Raw genomic sequence first — 23,353 nt, 5'->3', positions numbered from 1 at the left:
GTTCATATGTGTGTGTAAACAATTGCCAAACCTCACAATTCAAATTATGGAAAGGGATACCGTAACCATAATCGAATTCGAGAATGCAATTTTACGATCACTATCTTCTTAAAATCTTTCTTAGTGAAAGCATTTCCTCACAATCATTTTCATGAAGGAGGAAATCTTATGACACTTAGATTTAACGGTGTATTTGTTCCTATCCATGTGAATTTGTCAAAACCAAAGTTCACGACAAATTCAACCTCATATGGATCGAACTTTCTTAATCTCGATTTCTTGCCTTATGGTAGCACAACTGCCCACCACGTCTTCCAAGTAGTTAAGCAACTCACCTTTTCCTATCAATGTACCTTTCATTGATTAAGGTCCTTGCCTTTTATGCATTCAAATGAGAACTCATAGGACTCACATGCATAATTAACTCGATTGGAACGACACAGAAACAAAATAATGTCAACACGATAGATTGTAAACCTCAACTCGTGTGCTAGTGATGATCGATAAGGTTTATTTGATTTGTTCTTGAAACCTTTCAAGACCTTTAAGACTCCCACTTGCTCCTTAACATATAAGATTCTCTTGTCAAAACATTTCTTGACAAACAAATATTCAAGAGTTAGTGTAGCTTTTATCAAAACTCTTCATAAATTGGTCCTAGTTGATCTTTGTCTTATCCAAGACATGACAACTTTCCACATTTGATGAATGTTATAAACCTTCTTAATACTTTTCACTCATTGTCACAATCTTAACCTTAAGACTTGTTTTCGGAACGAAGTATGATTGACTTCTTGATTTAACCATTTCTTCAATTCTTGATTCCTCTTCTTATACATACAATTGTACTAAGACTCACTTAGAGGATCAATTGAGATATGGTTCTTAATCATTAAGACCTATCATAAAGCATAAAAGGTACTCTCCCATCTTCTTAGAATGGAGAAACTTTTATCTTTCTGCCTACTTGATTCTTCTTATTCGTTCTGCTATTGGTCTAAACCTTTTTAATCAATTCCGAATTACACTTAATCTTATAAGTATAATCGTATTTACTAAACTTTTAGTAAATCATGACGAATATCTTTGTTACTCTTATGGTGAACTTGATCAACACACAACTTTGTGTGCTCGATCTCCTAGTCCTTTACTTGACACTTTGTCAATGAATTAGTCTAATTTCCAAATATGAAATTTCTCATTCATCGTGCAACCATGTTGCATGATTCCAAGTTTTTGTCCAATTGAAACTTGGGCGATGAGAAACTCCCTATTTGGTAAATTCTCGACTTTCCATAAGTAACATAAATAAGAACCAAATCCATTATTGTTAATAATAGAAACATTCAAACATTAATTTTTTATATACGCCATTGCAAGGATAAATAAATAATATAAAATCAAAATTTATTTTATTGCGGAAAAAATTTGTCCTTACAATGCAATTCATTGAAAAACTATGCTAATACATCTTTCTTAGCAATCTAATTCTAACTCTAAGTAGTAGCTCAAAAATCTAATCTTCAAGAAATGCGATCGAAATCCATTCCTTCACGGTTAGATTCTGCTCACTTCTTCCCTTAAGCTTCCTTTCTTTTCTTCGATCCTACAAAACATAAATTGTAATCTTATTACATTATGTATTAAGAATCTAGAATAGAAGCTTAAAAGATTTAGTCAATGGATTTTACCTATGTTAGAGCCATACGTTTTGACTCTCCCATCTCTTAGATCTCTTAGGTAAATGGGGCAGCTTCGTCTCCAATGCCCTTTCTCTTGGCAATAAAAGCAAATTCACTCTTTTGGAACATGACATGGAACTACTTTAGACATTGCCTTTCTCTTATGATCAAACTTTTCGATCATAACATGTCTTTCATTGCCATTGTCTATATCCATAGAGGTCTTGAAGGCAGATTCACCAATCAACTTTGCTTTTCCATTGCGCCAAACCATTGCTGATTCAGCAACAATAAGCATATAGTTGAGATCTATAAGGGTCACGTCGCGGTTCATCATATAGTACTCTCTTACGAACTCACTATATGAGTTAGGAAGCGACTGAAGAGCCCAATCAACAGCCATTTCCTTACAGACAACGGATCCCAACATTCTTAACCTATCAATGTGTGACTTCATCCCTAGGACGTGTGCACACACCGACTTTCCTTCTTTATGTTTACTTGCCAAAAGGGCTTGAGTGATCTTGAACTTTTCAAGCCTTTAAACTTGTGGGTTAGGGAGAATAATTTGAGGAGAAGGAGGAAGTGAAGTATGATCTCTTGTTCCTCGATCGAATCGTGAAATATCATCTTCATGTGGAATGCTTGTTCCACATGATTTGGGAAAACCATAATTGTCGAACTTTGACATCTACAATACGGGAGAAAACGAATTCAAGTTAGTTGATTGATTGAGTCCTTAGTAAATCACCCAAATGAGATACTAAGGCTAGGACCCAACACAATATTCTACAACCCGGGAGAGGGATGCCGTAACCCAAATTGCAGAACATTTGAAGGTAAGTGAATAACGATTCACTAATTTCCACCATGAAAAACGAAAAAGAAATTTAAGTTTTAAATCTATGAAAACTCCTAGATCCTTTGAGATTCATTGAACTTTCAATGGCATGTTTAAATCTCGATATGCCCCTCTTGTTTGTGACTGGGATGCCGAGTATCACAAAGCGGGTGTGAATAACCATGCAAACTTACATGGTGCCCTTACATGTTACAGTCACCTATTCGATGTGCCGGTAAACCACACACGCTCCACCGAACTATGAAAAACATGAGTCACCCTTTGCTACCTTTGCTTAGAACCATTTAGTGTGTCGGTAAACCACACACGCTCCACTAACGTCTTTGCAAGGGCACAAAGTGTAATTTCATGGAATTGCATCAATTCACTTTTGCCTAAGTAACTAAGATTGGGAATTTATATGAAAACATTTAGTTACTTTAATAATTCATTATACTTATAATGGAAGGTTTCGTCCTATCCTACCCGTTCGGCTAACGACCCTCCACTAGTCAAGAGTGCGGTGGGTAAGAGTGGATACCCATTCAATCGCCATTTTATAGGCAATTTCCTTAAACACCCCTTATAGACCAGCTTCGTGAATGAGACCTACTAACGGTAAGACTGACTTTTACTCATACATATATATAATGTTAGACTTTTAATGTTATATATAGTATAGGGTGTATTTTATACTTTTAAAATATTAGGTGGTCAAATTTAACAATTATACCTTTAATTCAATTAAATTGTAAACCAAAACTTTTATGGATTTATTAAACCTCTTTTAATTATACACCTTAATTAATTAATAAAACCATAAGGGTGTGATTTGAACTTTTTCAAAACAATACTAGAGTTTCAGAATTTAACATTCCTAATTAAACTTTTAATCAACTTTTAAATTCCAAAACTTGAGGGCAAGTTTTGAAACATTTCAAATCATTAGGGTTTAGAATTTAAATATACATCAAAATTAAACCATTTAATCAAAATTTAAATTCCAAAACTTGAGGGCAAGTTTTGAAACCTTTTTCAAAACATTAGGGTTTTAACTATTTAAATTTCAAAACAACAAAACTTTTGGGTTCAAATTTAAACTATAAAACCTAATGGGAAAATATGAAACTTTTCATAACAACAAGGATCAAATAACAAATAATCTAAATTAACAATTAATCACATAATTATCCATATTTGATTTATTTAATGATTTTTTGCAAAACAATTTATCAATTTAATCAAAATAATTCAAACAATTATCACATAAGGAAACAATTATCTTATTAATTGATAAATATCTTCAATTAGATCAAAAATATAGTCAAATATATCATATAATCGGATTAATGTTAATCTAACATGATAAGGTAACTATCCATAAGCAAAAACAGCAAGAAATCGCGAAATTATCCCCGTCTGACAAGTTGACTCGTCGAGTCAGGCTTGGACTCGTCGAGTCTGCATGGACTCGGCGAGTCCAGCCTCCAGAAACCCAAAAAATGAATTTTCCAGTTATACAATGCATCAATACAATTGAAACCAAGCTAGGCTCTGATACCACTGATGGGTTTTGGTCATAAGACATCCTATGTGCTCATACAAACCCTAATACTTGGATCTAGGTTTCTCTATTGTACATGCTTTGAATCCAAGACTATAAACCCTAATTCTAGCATACAAGTAATCATATTAGATATTAGAATAAGTTTATAATGTTACCTTGATTGTTATGTAGCAATAACAATCCCAATCTCCTTGTATTGACTTTGGAAGGCTTAGAGTCACAAGTGTCACTCCTCTAATGGTTCACAAACACCATAAGCAAGAGGATGAAGAGGAGAGAGGTTAGAGGCTGCCCAAAAACGTGTGAAACCCTAACAAGAAGCTTAGCCACGTTTTTGGTCCTTAAGGGATCTATATATAGTGAGGCAATTAGGGTTATCTAACATGGAACCCCCAATTTAGTTGCTTAAGCCCTAAGCAACCCATGGAGCCCTTTCCATAAGGCCTTGCATGATTTCATATGGGCTTCCCCCATAGAATTCGTCCACCTTATGATATAAGGCAATCCATGGCCCAAATTGCAATTATCTTATAATTACAATTCCAGTCCCTTAAGTTTAATTAATATCTTTTAGTCACAAAACTAATTACTAATTAATTATTGACTAATATTAATTAAACAATATGATTTCTCCTTTAATATATTATTCTCATAATATATTAATAAATCATATTTAATCCTTTCTCTCCATAATTCATCCTATCAAGTTGCTTTGGTGAAGGCAACCCAAAAGGACCATGCACCATCGGGTCAAGTACATACCAAAATAGTTATGGACTTAGACACTAATCCAACAGTTACATCTATCACATGAAGACAACATAGTCTAACCATGAACTTGAAATAGTACTAAACGATAAATCAAATGTAAAAAAACTACCCTTTTGAATCACAAAGCATAACGCCAGTAAGTTGTTATACAACTTCTAAATAATAAAGTTTTCAAAATAATAATATAATACAAAGGGGATAGAGTGCTGTTTGTACACTGATGATTTCTTCCACTGTACAAAAGCCTCACAACCTTCTTTCTTTTTTCTTTTCTTTAGCCCTTGCCAAAGTCGGCTCCATACTCAACTATTGGTATAAAACGAAATCTATAACAAGCTCTTGTATGCTGCAATACCAAATTCATTATAAAGAAAAATACAAAAAAACACAACCTACTTTCATCACTATATGAAAAAAATACAAAAAAGCACAATTATTCTACATGACACACTAGTAGTTGCTTTTAAGTAAATTTTAGTATTTTGATATTTGAAACATAAGCATTGTTCTTTAAAGTTATGATATGATATACCTGGTATGATAATTTTCTTTCAAATTACTATTGTTCTATATTAACACGTTTTAATCTATAAACAACTAAGTTATTCTAAATGCCCATAGTCAGTCATGTTATGGGAATAATGTGAACCGAGATTAGTGTGAATGTTGGCATATATTCATTGTTGATGAAAATGTATCTTGATGAGAGCACAAATTCATGTGCATTCATTGTTAGTGAATATTGGATTGACCTAACCTTCTACATGGATTGATGCACTTGGTGAATCTCCAAAATGATCGTGTCTATTTCTCTACGTGAGATAAATGTTGGCTTTAGAATGAGTGGATCATTGTATTTTGATGTAGTCGAACGTTGCTCTAGTTAAGACAATAAAAAGGCTATTACCAGACATAGTTTTAACCATATGATAAACGCATATAGTCAAGATGAGATTTGTTTTCTACCAGTTGGGAATGTGATATCACCAAACACTTAAAAGAATAAAAAAGACAACATTAACAACTTGGCCAACTTAGTCTGACGATATCATTCGAGTTCTAGATCGAGAAACCTATTAATGAACTAATATATAAATGACCATACCTATACAACATTGACAAGGTGGTTAATTTAGTTTGATGATCTCATGCCAGTTACATCAAGAAACCTACTACTCAACTAATATGATAATAATTAGATGGAAACCTACTACTCAACTAATATGATAATAATTAGATGCATGTCTCAAGTGCAACTCATATCATAACAAAGGGACAAACGACTAGTCATAAAAAATTACGAGTTAACGTGAACTTTGTAGAAAAAATGTCTAGATGTAAGTGTCTATATACTTAGTTGATATAGTCGGGGGTAATGGAGTGTTTTTAGATTGTTTATATAGTTAGTTGGTTTTGTTTCGTGCACGAGTGAGAGTCTATTGGATTTATGGGGAAGATGCGAAACTAGAAATTAAGATAAATGAAAAATCCGATAATTCAAATTATAAGAACCACAATAGAGTAAGAACACACACCAAGAAGAACATGTTCGGAAATTTTGATATGTAAAATTACAGGATGCTAACCTTGCAATTTCGATTTTGATGAGTACAACGAAACTGAATAGAAATTAGTATCAATAATCGATTAAAGCCTATTACCTTATAAATGAACGATACACTGCTGATTTGCAAACGTATTTTGTTTGTAATTTCGATGTTGTGGTGGCTGATTTCCTACAAGTTGTTTAAAATTGATAGACATTACACTATCAAACGCACCGTAGGGATCAATTTGTGAAGATGATGAAGATTACCAAAATCAAATCCCTTAACATCACCAACATATGGTGAAAGAGTAACACAGACTATTGGATAAATTTGATGGGTAGCATGAGATACCCGTGACTACTAGCCATATTCGCCCTTGATGAGAAGGTTGGTTGGTTGTTGAATACTATCATCCTTATTCAATCAATGGCTTTTTTGCTGTTTTAGTGGAACTTTTATCTCAATACTAACGTTGCCCGTTGGCATTGTTGATAATAATAGTTCAAGTTTCATTAACATTTAGTTAGGAAAGTCATATGCTGGTAATGTACTCATGATATAGTTTGTACATTTGGTGATTCTCTGCTCCCTTATAAAATGTTTTGTTAAAAATGATTTTATTGTGTACTGTGTTTATTTTTCTTACATGACAATTTACTTCGACCGTCTCATTTATAGTTCATATTCAATTAGAATTTTAGTTGAAGGAGGTTGTTATAAAAGTCAATGTTTGGTTTTTTACGACCACGCTAGTTCTAATATATAGATTTTCATAATTGTGTTTTGTTAAGGAAGGAGTTATATTGTCTTTATGTTTTAGACATATTCCAAATACAAGATTGAAGAGGATGTTAAAATAAATAATAATCCCAATCTTGTATTTGGGAGGAAAAGTGAAAAGTTACTTAGAATTGCAGTGTTAGTGCTTTGTACGGACAAAATAATGGTTGGTTTGTCATGAAAAGCTAAAGGATTGGGTTTGGAAGATGGAATAGCGGACAAGGACTAAATGTGATATAAAGCTAAAGTGGAAGGGCTTGGAGGTAAACTGCAGTTGCTATATAATGAAGAGTTATTCGATGGTTTGCTGATTTTTACTTCTTCATTTGGTCTAAATATTTATGAGAGAAACCGATTGTCTCCTTCAAAACACCAACCCTAACTGAATATTCATTTCAGATTAGTTGTTTTCTAATTTCGTTCATTAATCAATTTCTATTTCTTTAGCTTTTATACGTGATGTGTAGCAAGTAAAAATAGCTTGAATATGTGAGAGTGAAAGTCAGTTTTTTTTTTTTTTAAGTGATTTGTATAGTGTTAGAGTGAGGTTTTATTTTGTAAAAATATGAACGGGTTCTTACATTAATAAATAAACTTCTCTTGAGAATCATATGGTGTTTTAGAACAATGGAAAAGTAGGACTCACACGTTATGTGTTGGTTCCTAGGCAAGCCTCTTTCTTTTTCTTCTTCTAGAAACCGTCTTTGATCAGTTTAGGGTTTGTTTGAAGGTTCTTTTGTTTCAACTTGTCTCTCTTCTATTATCTTTGGTTCTTTTGGTCACAAAGCAATGTTTAATCATATACGAAATAGTAAACCTCCAGCATGGTCTCTCTCTCTCTCTCTCTCTCATTCTCTATATCTGTTGTGTGTTAAAAGACCCACCCATTATGGATATGATAGTGTGAAAATTGGATATGTTGGTTCTCTGAATTTGTTCTAGTGAAGAAAAATAAGAAAAGTAATGCTATGATCGATAAACACATATATGCACTCAAACTTTTATTTGAATATCAAAAGTCAACAAGTAACAGAATGATGAAGTTGTTTGTTATGAATAAACTATAAAGGCAGTGAAAGCGTTTGCACTTTGCATCCCACATCGGAAGAGTGAAGTAAGCAGCAAAGAGAAAGCTGTGTATAAAAAGAGAAGCCAAGGAGCGGAATAAGCATACCTTTCTCGGCCTTTTGGCTAAGATCAAGTGTAGTATCTGTTCTTATCAGTTTAATATCTGATATGTGGGCCATCGGCCCACTCGATATTAATCTTATTTTTTATGGGGGAAGGCCCATTACAGTAGCTTGCTGCTGGGGTTCTTCACGAGTCGCCTTGGTCTTACACTACTGCCAAGGCCTGGCTCACCCCTCCAATACTTAGTTTAATAATTTTCATTTTTCGATGATTTACTTAAGTAGAATAGAGGTGTGGTAGGTCTTTCAGTTATAAATTTTCATGTTTTGCTAGTGAAAAGATTCATGGGTCGTATAAGCAAGCGTTATGGGACAGATCCAAGAGCTTAACACCACCAAATCACAAAATCCAACCCACTTGGGTTACATGCAAGCGTTACACAGCTCAATGATGAAAAGAGACTACAGGATGCAGATTTATAAAGTCTTTTTGGCATCGTTTAGTCACTATTTTTCTTAATTAACAATTCCACCAACATATTCAACTTATGGTGATCTAAAACGACACGATTTACAGCATCAAAAGAGTTTGCTGGTTCAACGTAATGATGAGATGATTTCTTCTTAATCCAACTTTTTATGAATTTCTGGTGGGGATTGCAGTGGGAAAGATGATTCGTGTGATGAAGAGATGATGATGCAACCATGGACACCCAACGTTAATTCTACAAGTAGTTGTTTCACAACATCTATGTATTTGATATGCATTCGTTGATGTCGCCTGATCCAGTATTGTTATCAACATTCTAGATCAATCCCCGATATTCAACAACATCAACTAAGGAACTACACCTAAGTGTTCATTTGAAGTGAATGGATCATCATACAAGCACGTGTATTTTCTTGCTGCTAGATTTATCGTGACATGTGTAAATGATGAAAGTTTAAGGCAACTCAATAAGGAACTAGGAAGTAGATGGAATGTGCCTTTGGTGTCCTTGTTGGGTTTAATTCTAACTTTAGTCAAAAGTGGGTAAATGGATCATGGTTTTAGTTATTTTCAGCATATTAATTATATTTATTGTGGTCAATTGTTTGTTTTGCTTTTACCTAGTCCTTAGGAAATATAGAGTGTTAATGATTTAGTTTTGCTTATGATTCTTGTTGCTTGCATCTTGTTTCTTGCTATCTAACATACATAAAAAAGTTATGCTGCTTCTCTCCTCTGATCACCAAACTTGATCAGGCTTGCTTAATCTGATTACATATGGTTGCAATCAGTCGTTTCTTTCTTGCTACGAACCAGGTACGAGCTTGGTGCTCTGATACCAAGTGTAGAGTATAAAGCCTAACTTACAGCCTCTTTGTTTACTAAGACAAAAGAAGAATAAAATAAGAAGTGAAAAGGAGGGGGTACGTACTCAATCTCGTGCACCTGGAAACTAACATTAAAATATTGCTCCACCAAAAGACTCCTAAAAACTAGGTACTACCTAATGACCACCTCTACCCACATGCACATCCTCAACGTACAAACCATGAAACTTGGTCAAACTAAAAGACTAATTCCAACTAATAATCTATCTACTAAAACATAATAAATAAATCATAAATCTTTATTACTTTCAATTTTCCAGCCGTCAAGATTAACCCAACATAGCACTCTACAAAGAGATTTAGTTGAAGAGAGAACTAATTACTCATTACATGTTACATTCATCACATGAAAACAACAGTCTAACCATGAACTTGTAACAACACTCTATGAAAAGTCAAATGTAAAAAATCCCCTTAATCACAAAGCATAACGCAAGTAAGCTGTTATACAACTTGTAAATAATAAAATTTTCAAATAATATAATACAAAGGGGATGGGGTAAGGTGTTGTTATTTATACAAGAAGATCACAACGTTTTCTTCCACTGTACAAAAGCCTCACAACTTTCTTGCCTTTTTCTTTTCTTGAGCCCTTGCCAAAATCGGCTCTATACTCAGCTATCGGTATAAACACAAGATCCATAGCCGCCTCTTGTATGCTGCATATGTGAGAGTGAGTTCTGTTTAGTGATTTGTATAGGATTAGAGTGAGGTTTTATTTTGTTAAAGTCAGAGCTGGTTCTCACATTAATAAATAAATTGTTATTGATAATCGTTTGGTGTTTTAGAACAATGGAGATGTAGGAATCACACGGTATGTGTTGGTTCCTAGGCAATCCTCTTTCTATCTCTTCTTCTCGAACCATCTTTGATCCGTTTAAGGTTTATGACTTCATATCTCTTCTTTTTATCCTTGTTCTTTTGGTCACAAACCAGTGTTTAATCATATACAAAATAGTAAACCCTCTCTCTCTCTCTCTCTTAATTAAGCTAGAGTTGATTGTTAGTATTTAGTAAATTAATATTAGGTATGAAAGAATATGTTGGGGCTAGCCCACTTGGCTAACAAGGAGGTCTTGGGTTCAATCCAAGCATATACTAACTGGATGCTCTAAAATATATTAGATATGAATGAGTAGGAGTCATAAGTTGTCGGTTATTGAAGTTAAGAATGAGCCGTTGCTTTGAAAGGGTATAACGATTCGTTTTTGTTGTATACTAGTTGTGAGACCTATTTATTACATGTGTTAATTTAAAAAAAAATAAATATGAATGTCAAAATATTTGAAACTTTGAATTTATAAGAAAATAAAAAAATAATGATTTATTATAATGAAAATGTTTTTTATCTTTTAAATTTAAATAAATAATTTAAATAAAGAAAATAAACTAATTAATGAGCTTTACTTTTGGAAATTTTGAAAATTAGAATGTAAGTTTATTAGTGAAATTAAAATCTATTTATTACTACATTTATTGCAATTATTATATTAAAATATTATATGAAATTTAATAAAATAAAAAAATTAATAAAATGACATGTTTGAAAAAATAATAATTCAAAAGAACCACAAAATGACATTTGTTAAATTGAATGAGAGTGTGACAAACATGTTGAATTATTAAAAGAAGACTTATGTTATTATGTAATCTCTCCTTCTGTCTTGTCTTTTTTTGTCTAAACATGTTTTCTCCAACATCTCCTTCTCCATGTCAATTGTGTGTTCAAGACCCACCCATAATGGATATGATAGTGTGAAAATTAGATACGTTGGTTCTCCGAATTTGTTCTCCTATGTGAGCATATATATGAGGCTTAGTATTTTGGTAATATGTATTGTGTGAATGGAGATCCATTTACTGACAGAAGATTGATGTTGTTCTCTTTAGGGCTTGATTGAGTGTCACGTAGTTTCTTTTCTTGATCAATCCTCTCAGTTTCTGATTGTCTCATGATTGATATATATTTTCTTTCTTTGCTTCAAGTGGCTGTATGCATTTTCAATTCTATCTTATCTTACCCAACAAACCAAATCATGATTCAACGTACTTTTTTTAATGGGTGTCACATGTGTTAGATATGATTATAAAAACACATATTATGAATGGGTTTGAAGATGTTGGACATATTTTTATTAGTTTGTACATTAATTATTTTTCGTTTGTTACTTTACTTATTTGATTGAAACTGATAGGTACATTAGTGGAAGCTGTGATTTGCAATTGTCAACATGAAGTTGTTTTCTTTGTTGGCGTCGAGTGAATTTAAACTGCAAAAGAAAAATAAGAAAAGTAATGCTATTATCGATAAACACATATTTATGCACTCAAACTTTTATTTGAATATAGAAAGTAAAGAAGTAAAAGAATGATGTTGTTTGTTATGATTTATGAATGAAGTTTGAAGGCAGTGAAAGCGTTTGCACTTTGCATCCCACATCGGAAGGGTGAAGGAAGCAGCGAAGAGAAAGCTATGTATAAAAGGAGAAGCCAAGGAGGGGAATAAGCATACCTTTCTCGGCCTTTTGGCTAAGATCAAGTGTAGTATCTGTTCTTATCAGTTTAATATCTGATATGTGGGCCATCGGCCCACTCGATATTAATCTTATTTTTTTTGGGGGAAGGCCCGTTACAGTAGCTTGCTGCTGGGGTTCTTCACGAGTCGCCTTGGTCTTACACTAATGCCGAGGCCTGGCTCACCCCTCCAACACCTAGTTTAATAATTTTCACTTGTCTATATATACGTAGATGTCTAGTAACTCTTTCAGTAACTAATTTACATAGATTTCATACTAAAACATTTTCATGGGACTTATTTTTCAAGCGTTATGGGACTAAAAATCCAAGACAATCTTTTCGAAACTTACTACATGGGACATACTTTTTGCTAGTGATTAATCAATCATTAGCACTCTACACAGAGACTTTAGTTGAAGAGAGAAGTAACTAACCAATACTTGTCAAATAATGAAACTTGTGATAGTACTTTATGCTAAATCAAATGTAAAAAATCCCCTTTCTTAACCACAAAGCATAACGACAGTAAAGTTGTTATACACCTTGTAAATAATAAAACTTTCAAATAATATAATACAAAGTTATTTATACAAGGAGATCATAATGATTTCTTCCACTGTACAAAAGCTTCACAGCTTTCTTGCCTTTTTCTTTTCTCGAGCCCTTCCCAAAGTCGGCTCCATACTCAGCTATCGGTATAAAACCAGATCCATAGCCCCCTCTTGAATGCTGCAAATAAAACAAAATAAAAAGTTCATTTATTATTTTTTAAGAAAATTATATATAAATAAAAGGTTTATTTATTGCTTAGGTATCATTTCTATACCCTACTAATACCTCATGTTCAGGTATATAGACCACAATAGGTTGACGACATAACTTGGAAAGCACCTATAAAATAAAAACCACATTAATTAATAAGATAAATTGTAATTATTAATTATATTTTTCCATCTTTTTTGTTATGATACTAACCAGTAATTCCGACTCCCCTCCCCAAAAATCTGGTCGTCCAATGCGTTGACAGTAACTATAAAGCATAAATTAAATTAAATTATTAGCAAATTACATAACTTGAATTTAGTTATTAAAAATAAAAATAAAAAACTAATCAGAATCACCCTATGTCTAGTAAAAGGTTGAAATCTCTAACCGTTTTAAGGGTTCTTCAACAGTAATGGCAATCAATGCTTCTTCATACTTATGTCTTTCTTTCTCATTATCACATAACACCTCTTTTATTGCCATGCGTAGCTCATCTGCAGCATTTGCACATAACAAAAACATTTTAGCAAAAAAGTGTATGATTTAACAGGTTTATAATATGTTAACATCTTCATGATCAAACACAAAACAAAAGATGATGCATGAAAACACAAAAGAACCTGCATTTTCTCTTTCTTCACGAAGGCTAAGATTAACACTCTTGTTCATAGCCATTCCTTTCACCTACAAGACATTAATCTAGTAAACTATACATACAGATACAACACTTGTGTTGCTCTTTTCTTGTTTGTTTTCTCAACATTTTATAAAAAAATAATCATTAGGGTATAGAAATGATACCAAAGCACGAAACATACAACGTCCATCACCAGTAACTTTGTGCACCCTAAAGCTCTCCACTTTGCTCAATGCTGGTGAAACTTCCCTAATTTTAAAAGGAACAAGAGATTGGATTCAATATAAATGGCAATTAGAATATCTTAAGAGTCTAACTTAGAAGAGGGGGGAGGTCACATCAGAGGTTATCCATTGGTCATTGCTATAATGAGAAGATTTTCTATGTATAATGCCTTAGAAAGAAATATTTTGATTTGAAAGTACTGTAACTATAAATGAATTTTGAGAGCACATTGCTATTTCTTGCATTTAGCCCTAATATATAAGGCAGATTGGATCCCTGAATCGGGTTGTAAATTGTAATTGCCCTAATTTCATAAAGCTGAATAGTCTGAGAATAAACAGCGAAAACGATTGACAGCTTTAATTGCTCAAAGTACAAATACACTTACATTTTTTGTCCAATTCGCGCGAAGAATCGATGGGTGTGGTCAGTTATGAAAACAGATCGTATGGGATTTCGATAAACGTTGGTAGAAATTGAAGTGACTGGAGACGAGACGAGTTCGAACTCCGCCACACCATTTCTCAGTTCTTCAAGGATAATTCCTGCCATGAAAAGAAACATAGATTATCAATTAATGGAGCATGTTTCTAGCTGTTGAGAATTGAGATGAAGAAGATTGCGAAGTTACCGTTAGAGGGTTTCGCCGCCATGATTTGTTGTTCCTTCGGGGGGGACTTGGAAGTTGGAACAGGTGCCGGATAAGGAGATTCACCAACTACTTAACGACGTCGTTATACCGCTAGAGGGTTTCGCCGCCATGATTTTCTTGATAACCAAAAGTTATGGGCTAAAATATTGTTTCAGCTTTTATTTCACATGTTTTTAAAGTTTTATAGTAAAAAATGCTTATAAAAGTATTTAGAAGTTAAAAATGATTTTTATCTTATTGAATTATCAATGTGGGAAAATGAGACTTAAAAAAAATATTTAGATTAGCTTTTTAGTCACAAAATCAATAAATCAATAAGCTAAAAAGTATTTAGCCAACTTATTGATTTTTGTTTGTTTTTATATTCTAATAAGCAATAAGTCATTCTAAAAAGCATAAATCGTAACTTCTTCAAAACTCATTTTCAAAGATTAAACCAAAAGTTATTTTGAAAGTTTTTATTAAGTATTCAAACACTTTTTTTTAACTTATTGATATTTACTTTTCAAGAAGTCAATAAATTAAAAAAGAGTTTTTAGATGAAATCTCAACAATCCTCGTAACATTTTAGTTTTTTATTTCATATAACATTTTAAAACTATTGTATTCTCCTATCATTTTTAAAGCAAATTTCTTTGAATCAGTAATGAATTCACAAAATAATAATTTATATTGGAAGGGCGTGTAAAAACGTTAATTGTGGTTGAGAGTATTTGCTAGATCTGAATAACTGAACCTTGAAATTGCATCTGAGTATATAACCTATTATTATAGGTTGATTGATTGGGTTGCAAGAGAATTACATGTAGCAGATAGTACACTTGTCTGTCTAAATGACACGATGATGTAAAGAAATTCTAGATATTGTTCGTTGTGTGTCACTGCAAAAAGTTATAATGTGTGTTTTAGATGGTGGTGCATATCGTTCTCATGAAAAGGGTTGTATGGAAATCAATCAAGTAGAAAAGAAATTCGTGGAAAGGGATCAAAAGCTAGAAGCAATCAAGTATGTGAATCAAAGTCTGTGATATGATGATTCCTCTCTTCCTTTCTAATAGGTTCATTAGTAGAAAGGTAAGCATGTTCATCATGAGGAACATACATATGGTATCCATGCATCTAGGACAAGTGATTGATTGTTATTTTTTTATTTTTTTATTTTTGCTTCATGATTATAAACCAACTCTATACGATTACAATTATAAAGTTCATATCAATATACCTAACGATAAGATCATAAGAAAAATGGGGATTATTAAGAGGATGAAGATAATGGAGTTAATGATTATGACTAAAAAATAAAAGAGATAATGTTTATGGAACCACAAATAATTAAGTTTTATGTAGAAAAGACCAATTATTTTGGATTTTTTTGTTGATAAAGTTCTAATATTTTTTGAACAAAAAACTCAAAACTATTTAATTTTATATGATAATCTATTATTTCCTATTAAAATAAAAATAATTCTTTTAGTTAATATGGGCAAAATATTAAATAATCGAGACTTTTCAGCTAAAAATTTAGGTCTTCAAAGTAATAAGATTTTAAAACTCTAAATGATGTTTGATATGTCTTTCGTGTTACTAATCAATAACCCATTATCAACCCCGGACTATATCATTGTGCTACTATTTTGCATGTGTAATTGTTCAAATACAAAGAGGATTTGAAGCTAACTTTGAGGTTGAACTGCGTTGAAAAGAAATTTCAATATAAGATGAAAAATCATCTACCTCTTTCTTATTTGTGAATCATAGACCTCAAGTATTCAAACTTCCATTTGAATATAAAACTTGTTCCTTGATGCAGATTACATATCCTCATTGTGTTCTCTATTAAAATTACACAAAAGATATTCCGTCTAAACTCATTAAACGGTATCCCTTTTCATTCCAAAGATGTCTTCAAAAATATCTAACCTCACATTGAACTCCATTCTTGGAGTTAAAATATAATAACTAAGTAGATAATTTAAATTTTATTTAAATTCAATAACTTAGTAGCTAATTTAAATTTTATCTTAATAATCACTTTTCTTATTCTTAATTGCTTACATGATTATCTGAATTAGTAAAAAACAAAGTCGATTAGTATAGTCTCAAGTAGTTATACAGGATTAAATACAAGAATGATAACATGTTTCATATTTTCATTTCTATTATAATATTATATTAAAAAAACTATTCAATTTTAAAAATGGCATACAACGTATTTATCATTGCTATAAACTGATAGAGTTTCAACATATAATGATATAATCCTTTAATTAACATAATCTAGTTTTGATTGTATATCAGTTTTAGTTTTTTAACACAAATATAAACTAGCTTTGATTATATCGTCAATTTTGGATTATATAACCTTACAAGAAAATTAAATTACGTATGAGTTTGTATATTTTTAATATAATATTTCCATTTTAAGTTATCAATTCATGGAAACAAAATTAAAATTGTCATTATCTATTATATTCTGTTTTTTTTTTCTTTCGGAAAAAGGTTATATTCTGATTTCAAACCTATAAATCATCTATTGCTGTTAAACGACTTCTATAATGATATTAATTTTTTTTACTAAATTACTAAATAAAAAAATAGCACCATTGTTATACGAAAAAAATACCTTAACCAAATACTAATAAGGATATATTAGTTTTCACATCGGTGTCCACCATTTTTAAAGGAAGTTTGCTTTTCGGAATCGGAGGTGATGCATTTAACCCCAATTTCTTAGATCACAGTCAACCCTTCTGCAGAGATGCCTTCCGATCAAGCTTTCTTCCATTACTCCGTTATCTCCTACTTCCTCATCGCACCACCCACCTTCATCTCCTGCCAGTTCACGACCGCCCCTTACGGCAAGCACCACCGGAAGGGATGGGGTCCCACCATCTCCCCACCATTAGCCTGGTTCCTCATGGAAAGTCCCACCCTATGGTTCACACTCCTCCTCTTCCCACTGGGCCAACACCGTTCTGATCCAAAATCCATCATCCTCATTTCACCTTTCATCTTCCACTACTTCCACCGCACCATCATCTACCCTCTCCGCCTCCGCCGCAAACTCTCAAATGGGTATCCGATCAGTGTCGCTCTCATGGCCTTCACGTTCAACCTCTTTAATTCTTACTTGCAGACCAGATGGGTGTCCGAATACGCCGATTACATAAACGATGGGTGGTTCTGGTGGCGGTTTTGCGTTGGATTGGCGGTTTTCTTGGGTGGTATGGCGGTGAATGTGAAGTCAGATATGGAATTGATGAAATTGAAGAGTGCCGGCGGTGGGTATAAGATTCCGAGAGGCGGTTTCTTTGAACTTGTGAGCTGCCCAAATTACTCCGGTGAGATTGTGGAGTGGTTGGGTTGGGGATTGATGACCGGGTCATGGGTCGGGTTAGGGTTTTTCGTATACACGTGTGCCAACTTGGTGCCGAGGGCACGTGCGAATCACAAGTGGTATATGGAGAAATTTGGTGAAGATTATCCCAAAGGGAGGAAGGCTGTAATCCCATTTGTGTATTGAGTTGTTGAATTATCGTGTTCATTAATGTGAAACTTCTTTTTCTAGTTATATTCTTGTTGATACATGTTTTTTTGTGTGATTACATCTTGTGTATATGCTCACTTGAGGATTAAACAGATGATATCAGACTCGAAATTGTTGTTATGAAATCCTTGTAAAAACGTTCATTTTGAAGCTAAAAACACCTAAACAACGGTGAGTCGGTTAAGCCAAAGATTAAAAAAATCAGTTTAAAGTTTAAACAACAAGATATAAACCAAAAGTAGCAAACAAGAAAAATATGATTTGTAAATTCTAAACTAATCTTGACCTCCATTAAAAGCATCACGCTTCTCTTGTTGCCACCCATACCCCTGACCCTGTCCATGTTGTTGCCCCATATCACCACCACCACCACCAAAGTAACCACCACCCACAAACGGCGGCGGTGGTGGCGGCAATATCCCCCTTCCATCCCTCAAATCATTACCAACACCAACACCATTCCCCCCTTGTAATAAACCTCCCTGAAAAAAACCAACTCCTCCACCACCACCACCTTGATTCATCATCATAGAAGGATCAAATGGTGCCCCATTCCAAGGACCCGTTTCCGGAGGGCCCACATACATCGGTTGACCAAACGAAGCAGGCCCACCTCCCATTACATTGACCGGGACCACAAAATTAGGAGGCATACTCATACTCATCCCCATACTCATATTCATATTCATAGGGTATTCATAAGATGGTCCATCGAACCCGTGGGGTCTGTTGTCCATTGGTGGTTGTGGGTTGGGTTTAGGGTTCATTAGTGGTCGAACCGGAACCATGGGTGGTGGTTGGAGCCCGTCTTGGACCGGTCTTGGGGTCGGGGCTTGAACCGTTGAGTCGGAAGTGGTTGGTTTTCGGAGTGGTTCGGACTCGTTGTTGACTTCTTTTTGAGTATTTGAGTTGATGAGATCGGAATGGATCGCGTATACGTGAGCCTCGAAATCGGTTTTTTTAAGAAAGGATTTTAGACAATGTGGAGCTGCACATATCAAGATTCCTTCCATCATTTTAATTGTTTGGATCTTCTGTATACGTTCATCACACCTATTATCACCCAAAAAAATCTCATTAGTGATTACTGATTTAGTGGTTGTCTATTTTTTTTTCTTCTTATTAAGACATTCTACTTACAGATAACATATAGAGTCACTCCTAGCACAATCCAGACAGAATGCATGCTCACAAGGAATCTGCAACAACCACAAACCTGTTAAAGAATGGTCTATATACTCTATTCCATTCCATCAGGTGATTCCAATGGAATGAACGATTCCATCATTGAAAATACTGAAAGGAAAGGAGAAGGTGGAGAAAGTGGTTGTGGAATATAACATGTAACAACATACCAAGCGTCCATAAATGGCAATGGGGAAGTCGCATTGAACACAAAAATGGACACGTTCACCGAGGTGGCGGCGGGACCTACGCCCAACCGTCTTCACAAGAGTAACACCGCTAGCAGAACCGAGGCTCTTGGCCACCGGAAGCTCAGCAAGAACAAGGTGGTCAGGGCATGCAACTGTCACTGTCTCCCCTGATGGAAGCTTTGCTCCTCCACCACTTTCTGAAGTTGCAGCTTTGTTGCTTAGTCTGATTTGAAGCATCTTTATGTGCCTTCAAAAGTCTTTAACAAATAGAAATGATGACAAAAAGATGTTTTTTCAACTGCAGGATGAAAGATTTAAGAAAACTGAGCAAGGGTGATTACAAGTATGACTAGAAATTAAACTGAGCGAAAAATTATTCATCCTTTTCAAAATGAAATTGTTCATTCAAAGAAAGGTTAAATGCTTGTTTATGCAATGATGTTTCAGTTTTTTCCCATAAGACAAAATATACAACCATGTTTCAATCACTAATCCATTAAACATGTTGCAGTTAAGATGTTGCAAATTTTGTCCTAGAATGAGATGCGCTTGCATTTTCATCTTAAAAACCACTTTCTTGAATGAAAAAGCTTTTAATCCTTCTAAGAACCAAGATATGTAAACTCTTATATTAAAGTCTAAAGTAACTAGCTAGAAGATGAAAGAAAGTTCTCTACGTTAATTCAAAAGAATAAGTTCTTTGACTCTAAGAAAATCAACAAGGGTATTCGTTTTCCCCACATTTACAGTTGTAGATTTTGAATTTTTTGGGGCAATCAGGTACACCAAACTTCATAACTAATGCTGCAAACTAAAATTTATTGGAGATAAATTAGAAACAGAACCCGCATTGATTCAGCATAAGAAGTGATATGCTTGGACATCAAAAAGTTCAAAGTGAAACTCGTTTAACAAAGAAAACTTATGCAATCACACAGTTTAAGTGAGAGCAAATTAGCAAAACCTAACCTAATACAAAGATCACAAAATTCAGAATGGTGAAACTAACGAAATCGCAAACCCTAATTAGATTGATATGAAGTTGTGTTCAAACTGTCCGTGTCAGTGGGTTAATGAAAGAGCCAACGAAGACTTACCGGCAACGTCCACAGACCGGATGAGATGAAAACAGAGACGGTGAATTTCGCCACTCGGAGACGACGGACGAGAGGTTTGGGGATCTTTTCGGTGCTTATATACCACATCCGTCCACTCGTTCGATCATACTTAAACATCTCTAACAAAAAAATAAAAAATAATAAATAAAATAGACAATGCCAAATACACATTTCACTCGACTGTTATATAAAATGCCTATTTTCCCTTAATAATTTATTTTTTACTTTTTATTATTAATTTATCATCTTTTAGAAAAAAAAATATCACCAACCACACGTCCACACCCTAACCCACCGCTCATTCTTCTCATTCTCTTTCCTCTTTTCTTTCTGCCCTAGAAACCAAGTCATCGAAATCTTGCAAAACGCCAGACAAGAAGATCGAGAAACTACAGGTCATCGTAGAATAAAGATGATTTGAATAGAATGAAGACCACCGCTTTATTTCAGATTGTCTTCTCTCCTCCTTGTTCGCCACTTGTGTACCACCATAACATATCAACATAAAAAGACTTCTTGATGTTGAAATCCACTACTCCAGTCGTTTTCTTCTCCCCTTCGAAAACTACAACTCCGACCGATTTCTTGAATTTGGAGTCCGGTGAAGAAATTGTTTGCATATCTTGACCCCAATATATACAAATGCAAGAACGTTGTTTGTAGATGTTATTCCATAAATCGTCTCAAAGGTTTCGGTTCATCGGGGTGACATATCTATAACATCCTAATGTTAAGGTACTACTAATCTTGTCGCTTAAATTGAATTATATTGCATTTTGGTCCCTAGATTTAAGAAAGAGTGCAAAAGTGGCCCATAGTGGCATTTTGGTAAATTAGGACTTTGAGGAGTACGTTGTGCGTACATGTATACGCTAAGCGTACTAGGGTGCGCCTTAGTATGTTGGGCGTACACCTCGTACGCAGGGCATACGTGGAAATCATGCAACCCTAATTTTTAGGGTATTGGTTCATATATAAGCATCACTAAGGCCCCGTATCTTCTTCTTACCCAGCCCCCTTCTATGACATCGACCCCCCAAGCAACCCTAAGAGAAAGAGAGCAATTTTTGAGCCTTTAAGGGAATTTTGAAGTGGTTTTGAAGAAAGAAGAAGGTGGTGAGAAGATCTTGGAGTTGAGAGCACTTTGGATCTGGGATTTTTACCTTGTTTGCAACCTCTTGAAGGTATAAAGCTTGCAACTTTACCCCTCCATCATGTAGATCTAGATTCTTACTATTTTAAGTCACTTTTTGGTCCCAAGAAGGTGATTCTTGAGCATGGCTTGTTCTTGACCCATTAAGCTGTCCTTTCAGACCTTAGGAAGGGTCTTGAAGCATAAAAATGGGGTCTTAATGGTTGGTTTTGCTCCATGCACTCTTTAGAGTGTCTTAATGTATTAATATGATGAGTTAAGCTCTTAATGGACATGCAAAGTCATAAAGTTGGAAACTTTATGACTCATGAGGATGATTTAGCCTTAGATCTGAAAGTTGGACGTAAGAGCTTAAGGCATTAAGCTCTTAATAAGCGTTTGGGAAAACTGGGCGTACGCCCTGCGTAATCTGAGTACGCAGTGCGTATGTGGTCAACCACCCCGATGGTGGTCAATGCTCGCGTACGCCCAACGTACCTTAGGAGTACACCCCCGTACACTCATTGTGTCGACTCGGCTGGGTTGACTCAGTTCACTTGACTAGTTTGACTTTGACTTTGACCAAGTTTGAATTAAGGGTATTTTGGATTGTGATTGAGAATTGGTCATACAGTTGGATAAGTGACGATTAGAGTTGAGATTCAGAGTCGAGACCTCATCAGCTAATGTTCAGACTGTGAGGTGAGTTTTCCTCACTGTACTTATGGGTCTAAGGCACCAAGGTCGGCCCATTGGATTAGATATCCTGTTATGTGATAATATGTTATCTTGTTGTAGTGATCTGTTAGATCTTTATCCTGGTTTATAGGATGACACTATGCTTAGTGATTTGTAGATCTACCTGATTGTCTATTGATTGAATATATGTTTATCTGCTATATCTCCACATATTTTGGTTGGTGGTTGAGGCTTTACTGCTATGTGCGTGGGCCAATAGACCCGGGGCATTCCAACCCGATTGTTGATTGGGCCTGAGGGTATTCCATCCCGAGGATGACTGGACCTGTTGTATATTGACATTCCAACCTGATGGTTGACTGAGCCTAGGGTATTCCAACCCGATGGTTGACTGGACCCATTATATATTGGCATTCCACCTACGGTATTCCATCCCGAGGATGCATGGACCTTGAGGGTGACTGGACCTGGGGTATTCCAACCCGATGGTTGATTAGAACTGACATGTTGTTGTATATGTAATCTGCTTGTGTGTTGGTACTTTGGGAGAACTGACTAAGCTTTGGCTTACGGTTTTTATTTATCGTTTCAGGTACTTCCGATGATCGCGGGAAGGAGAAGGTGTGACCTTACACGTAACATCCATAAAATTTCAGTAAAATTTAAACCTTTTTCAAACACCCATAAGCCATTAGTCATTACAATTTTTTTTCAAAATAGTTTCATATCAGAGTATCCCAGAAACCATAAGTCCAAAACGCAAGGATGGGTACGGTCAGGCCTTCGCCTTGCCAAAACATCTGAAGCACCTGAAACAAATATAAATAACATCATGTAATGGGTCCACAAATTTACAGATTAGATTACCCCTGAGCCCACAACATGATTCTGGCTTGCCTATCGGACCCACAACTCATGTCTGGCTTGCGCCCTCAGTCCTTGAACTGGAATATAAATGACTAGCCCTCAGTACGCGTATGGCGTGCT

At 34.6% G+C, this 23,353-nt stretch overlaps 3 protein-coding genes and 2 non-coding genes across 5 annotated transcripts; 3 read left to right on the top strand and 2 right to left on the bottom strand.

The window, feature by feature from the left end:
- The first annotated feature begins 8,361 nt into the window (after window positions 1–8,361).
- LOC111890688 (U2 spliceosomal RNA) lies at window positions 8,362–8,558 on the top strand. The gene has a single exon (XR_002849948.1). It is a non-coding gene; the product is annotated as a U2 spliceosomal RNA (small nuclear RNA).
- A 3,648-nt stretch (window positions 8,559–12,206) lies between these two features.
- On the top strand, window positions 12,207–12,403 carry LOC111890691 (U2 spliceosomal RNA). The gene has a single exon (XR_002849950.1). It is a non-coding gene; the product is annotated as a U2 spliceosomal RNA (small nuclear RNA).
- A 297-nt stretch (window positions 12,404–12,700) lies between these two features.
- Window positions 12,701–14,631, bottom strand: LOC111890674 (OVARIAN TUMOR DOMAIN-containing deubiquitinating enzyme 3). The gene is made up of 8 exons (XM_023886775.3): window positions 14,474–14,631; window positions 14,231–14,387; window positions 13,782–13,866; window positions 13,601–13,664; window positions 13,369–13,474; window positions 13,191–13,245; window positions 13,053–13,106; window positions 12,701–12,944 (listed from the first exon to the last, which is right to left on the bottom strand). Exons 1-8 carry the CDS (start codon window positions 14,493–14,495, stop codon window positions 12,801–12,803), a joined length of 687 nt encoding a protein of 228 aa, XP_023742543.1. The 5' UTR covers window positions 14,496–14,631; the 3' UTR covers window positions 12,701–12,800.
- A 2,465-nt stretch (window positions 14,632–17,096) lies between these two features.
- On the top strand, window positions 17,097–18,065 carry LOC111890641 (steroid 5-alpha-reductase DET2). The gene has a single exon (XM_023886746.3). The coding sequence runs from the start codon at window positions 17,253–17,255 to the stop codon at window positions 18,015–18,017; it is 765 nt and encodes a 254-aa protein (XP_023742514.1). The 5' UTR covers window positions 17,097–17,252; the 3' UTR covers window positions 18,018–18,065.
- Window positions 18,066–18,184: 119 nt separating this feature from the next.
- LOC111890640 (E3 ubiquitin-protein ligase HAKAI homolog) lies at window positions 18,185–20,669 on the bottom strand. The gene is made up of 4 exons (XM_023886744.3): window positions 20,515–20,669; window positions 19,397–19,715; window positions 19,182–19,240; window positions 18,185–19,094 (listed from the first exon to the last, which is right to left on the bottom strand). Exons 2-4 carry the CDS (start codon window positions 19,652–19,654, stop codon window positions 18,317–18,319), a joined length of 1,095 nt encoding a protein of 364 aa, XP_023742512.1. The 5' UTR covers window positions 19,655–19,715; window positions 20,515–20,669; the 3' UTR covers window positions 18,185–18,316.
- Between the last annotated feature and the right edge of the window lie 2,684 nt (window positions 20,670–23,353).

This window comes from Lactuca sativa, chromosome 5 (assembly GCF_002870075.4).
Source record: "Lactuca sativa cultivar Salinas chromosome 5, Lsat_Salinas_v11, whole genome shotgun sequence".
Classification (NCBI taxonomy): Eukaryota; Viridiplantae; Streptophyta; class Magnoliopsida; order Asterales; family Asteraceae; genus Lactuca; species Lactuca sativa.
Note: the sequence above shows the minus strand (reverse complement) of the source record. Positions and strands in the feature narration are given on the sequence as shown.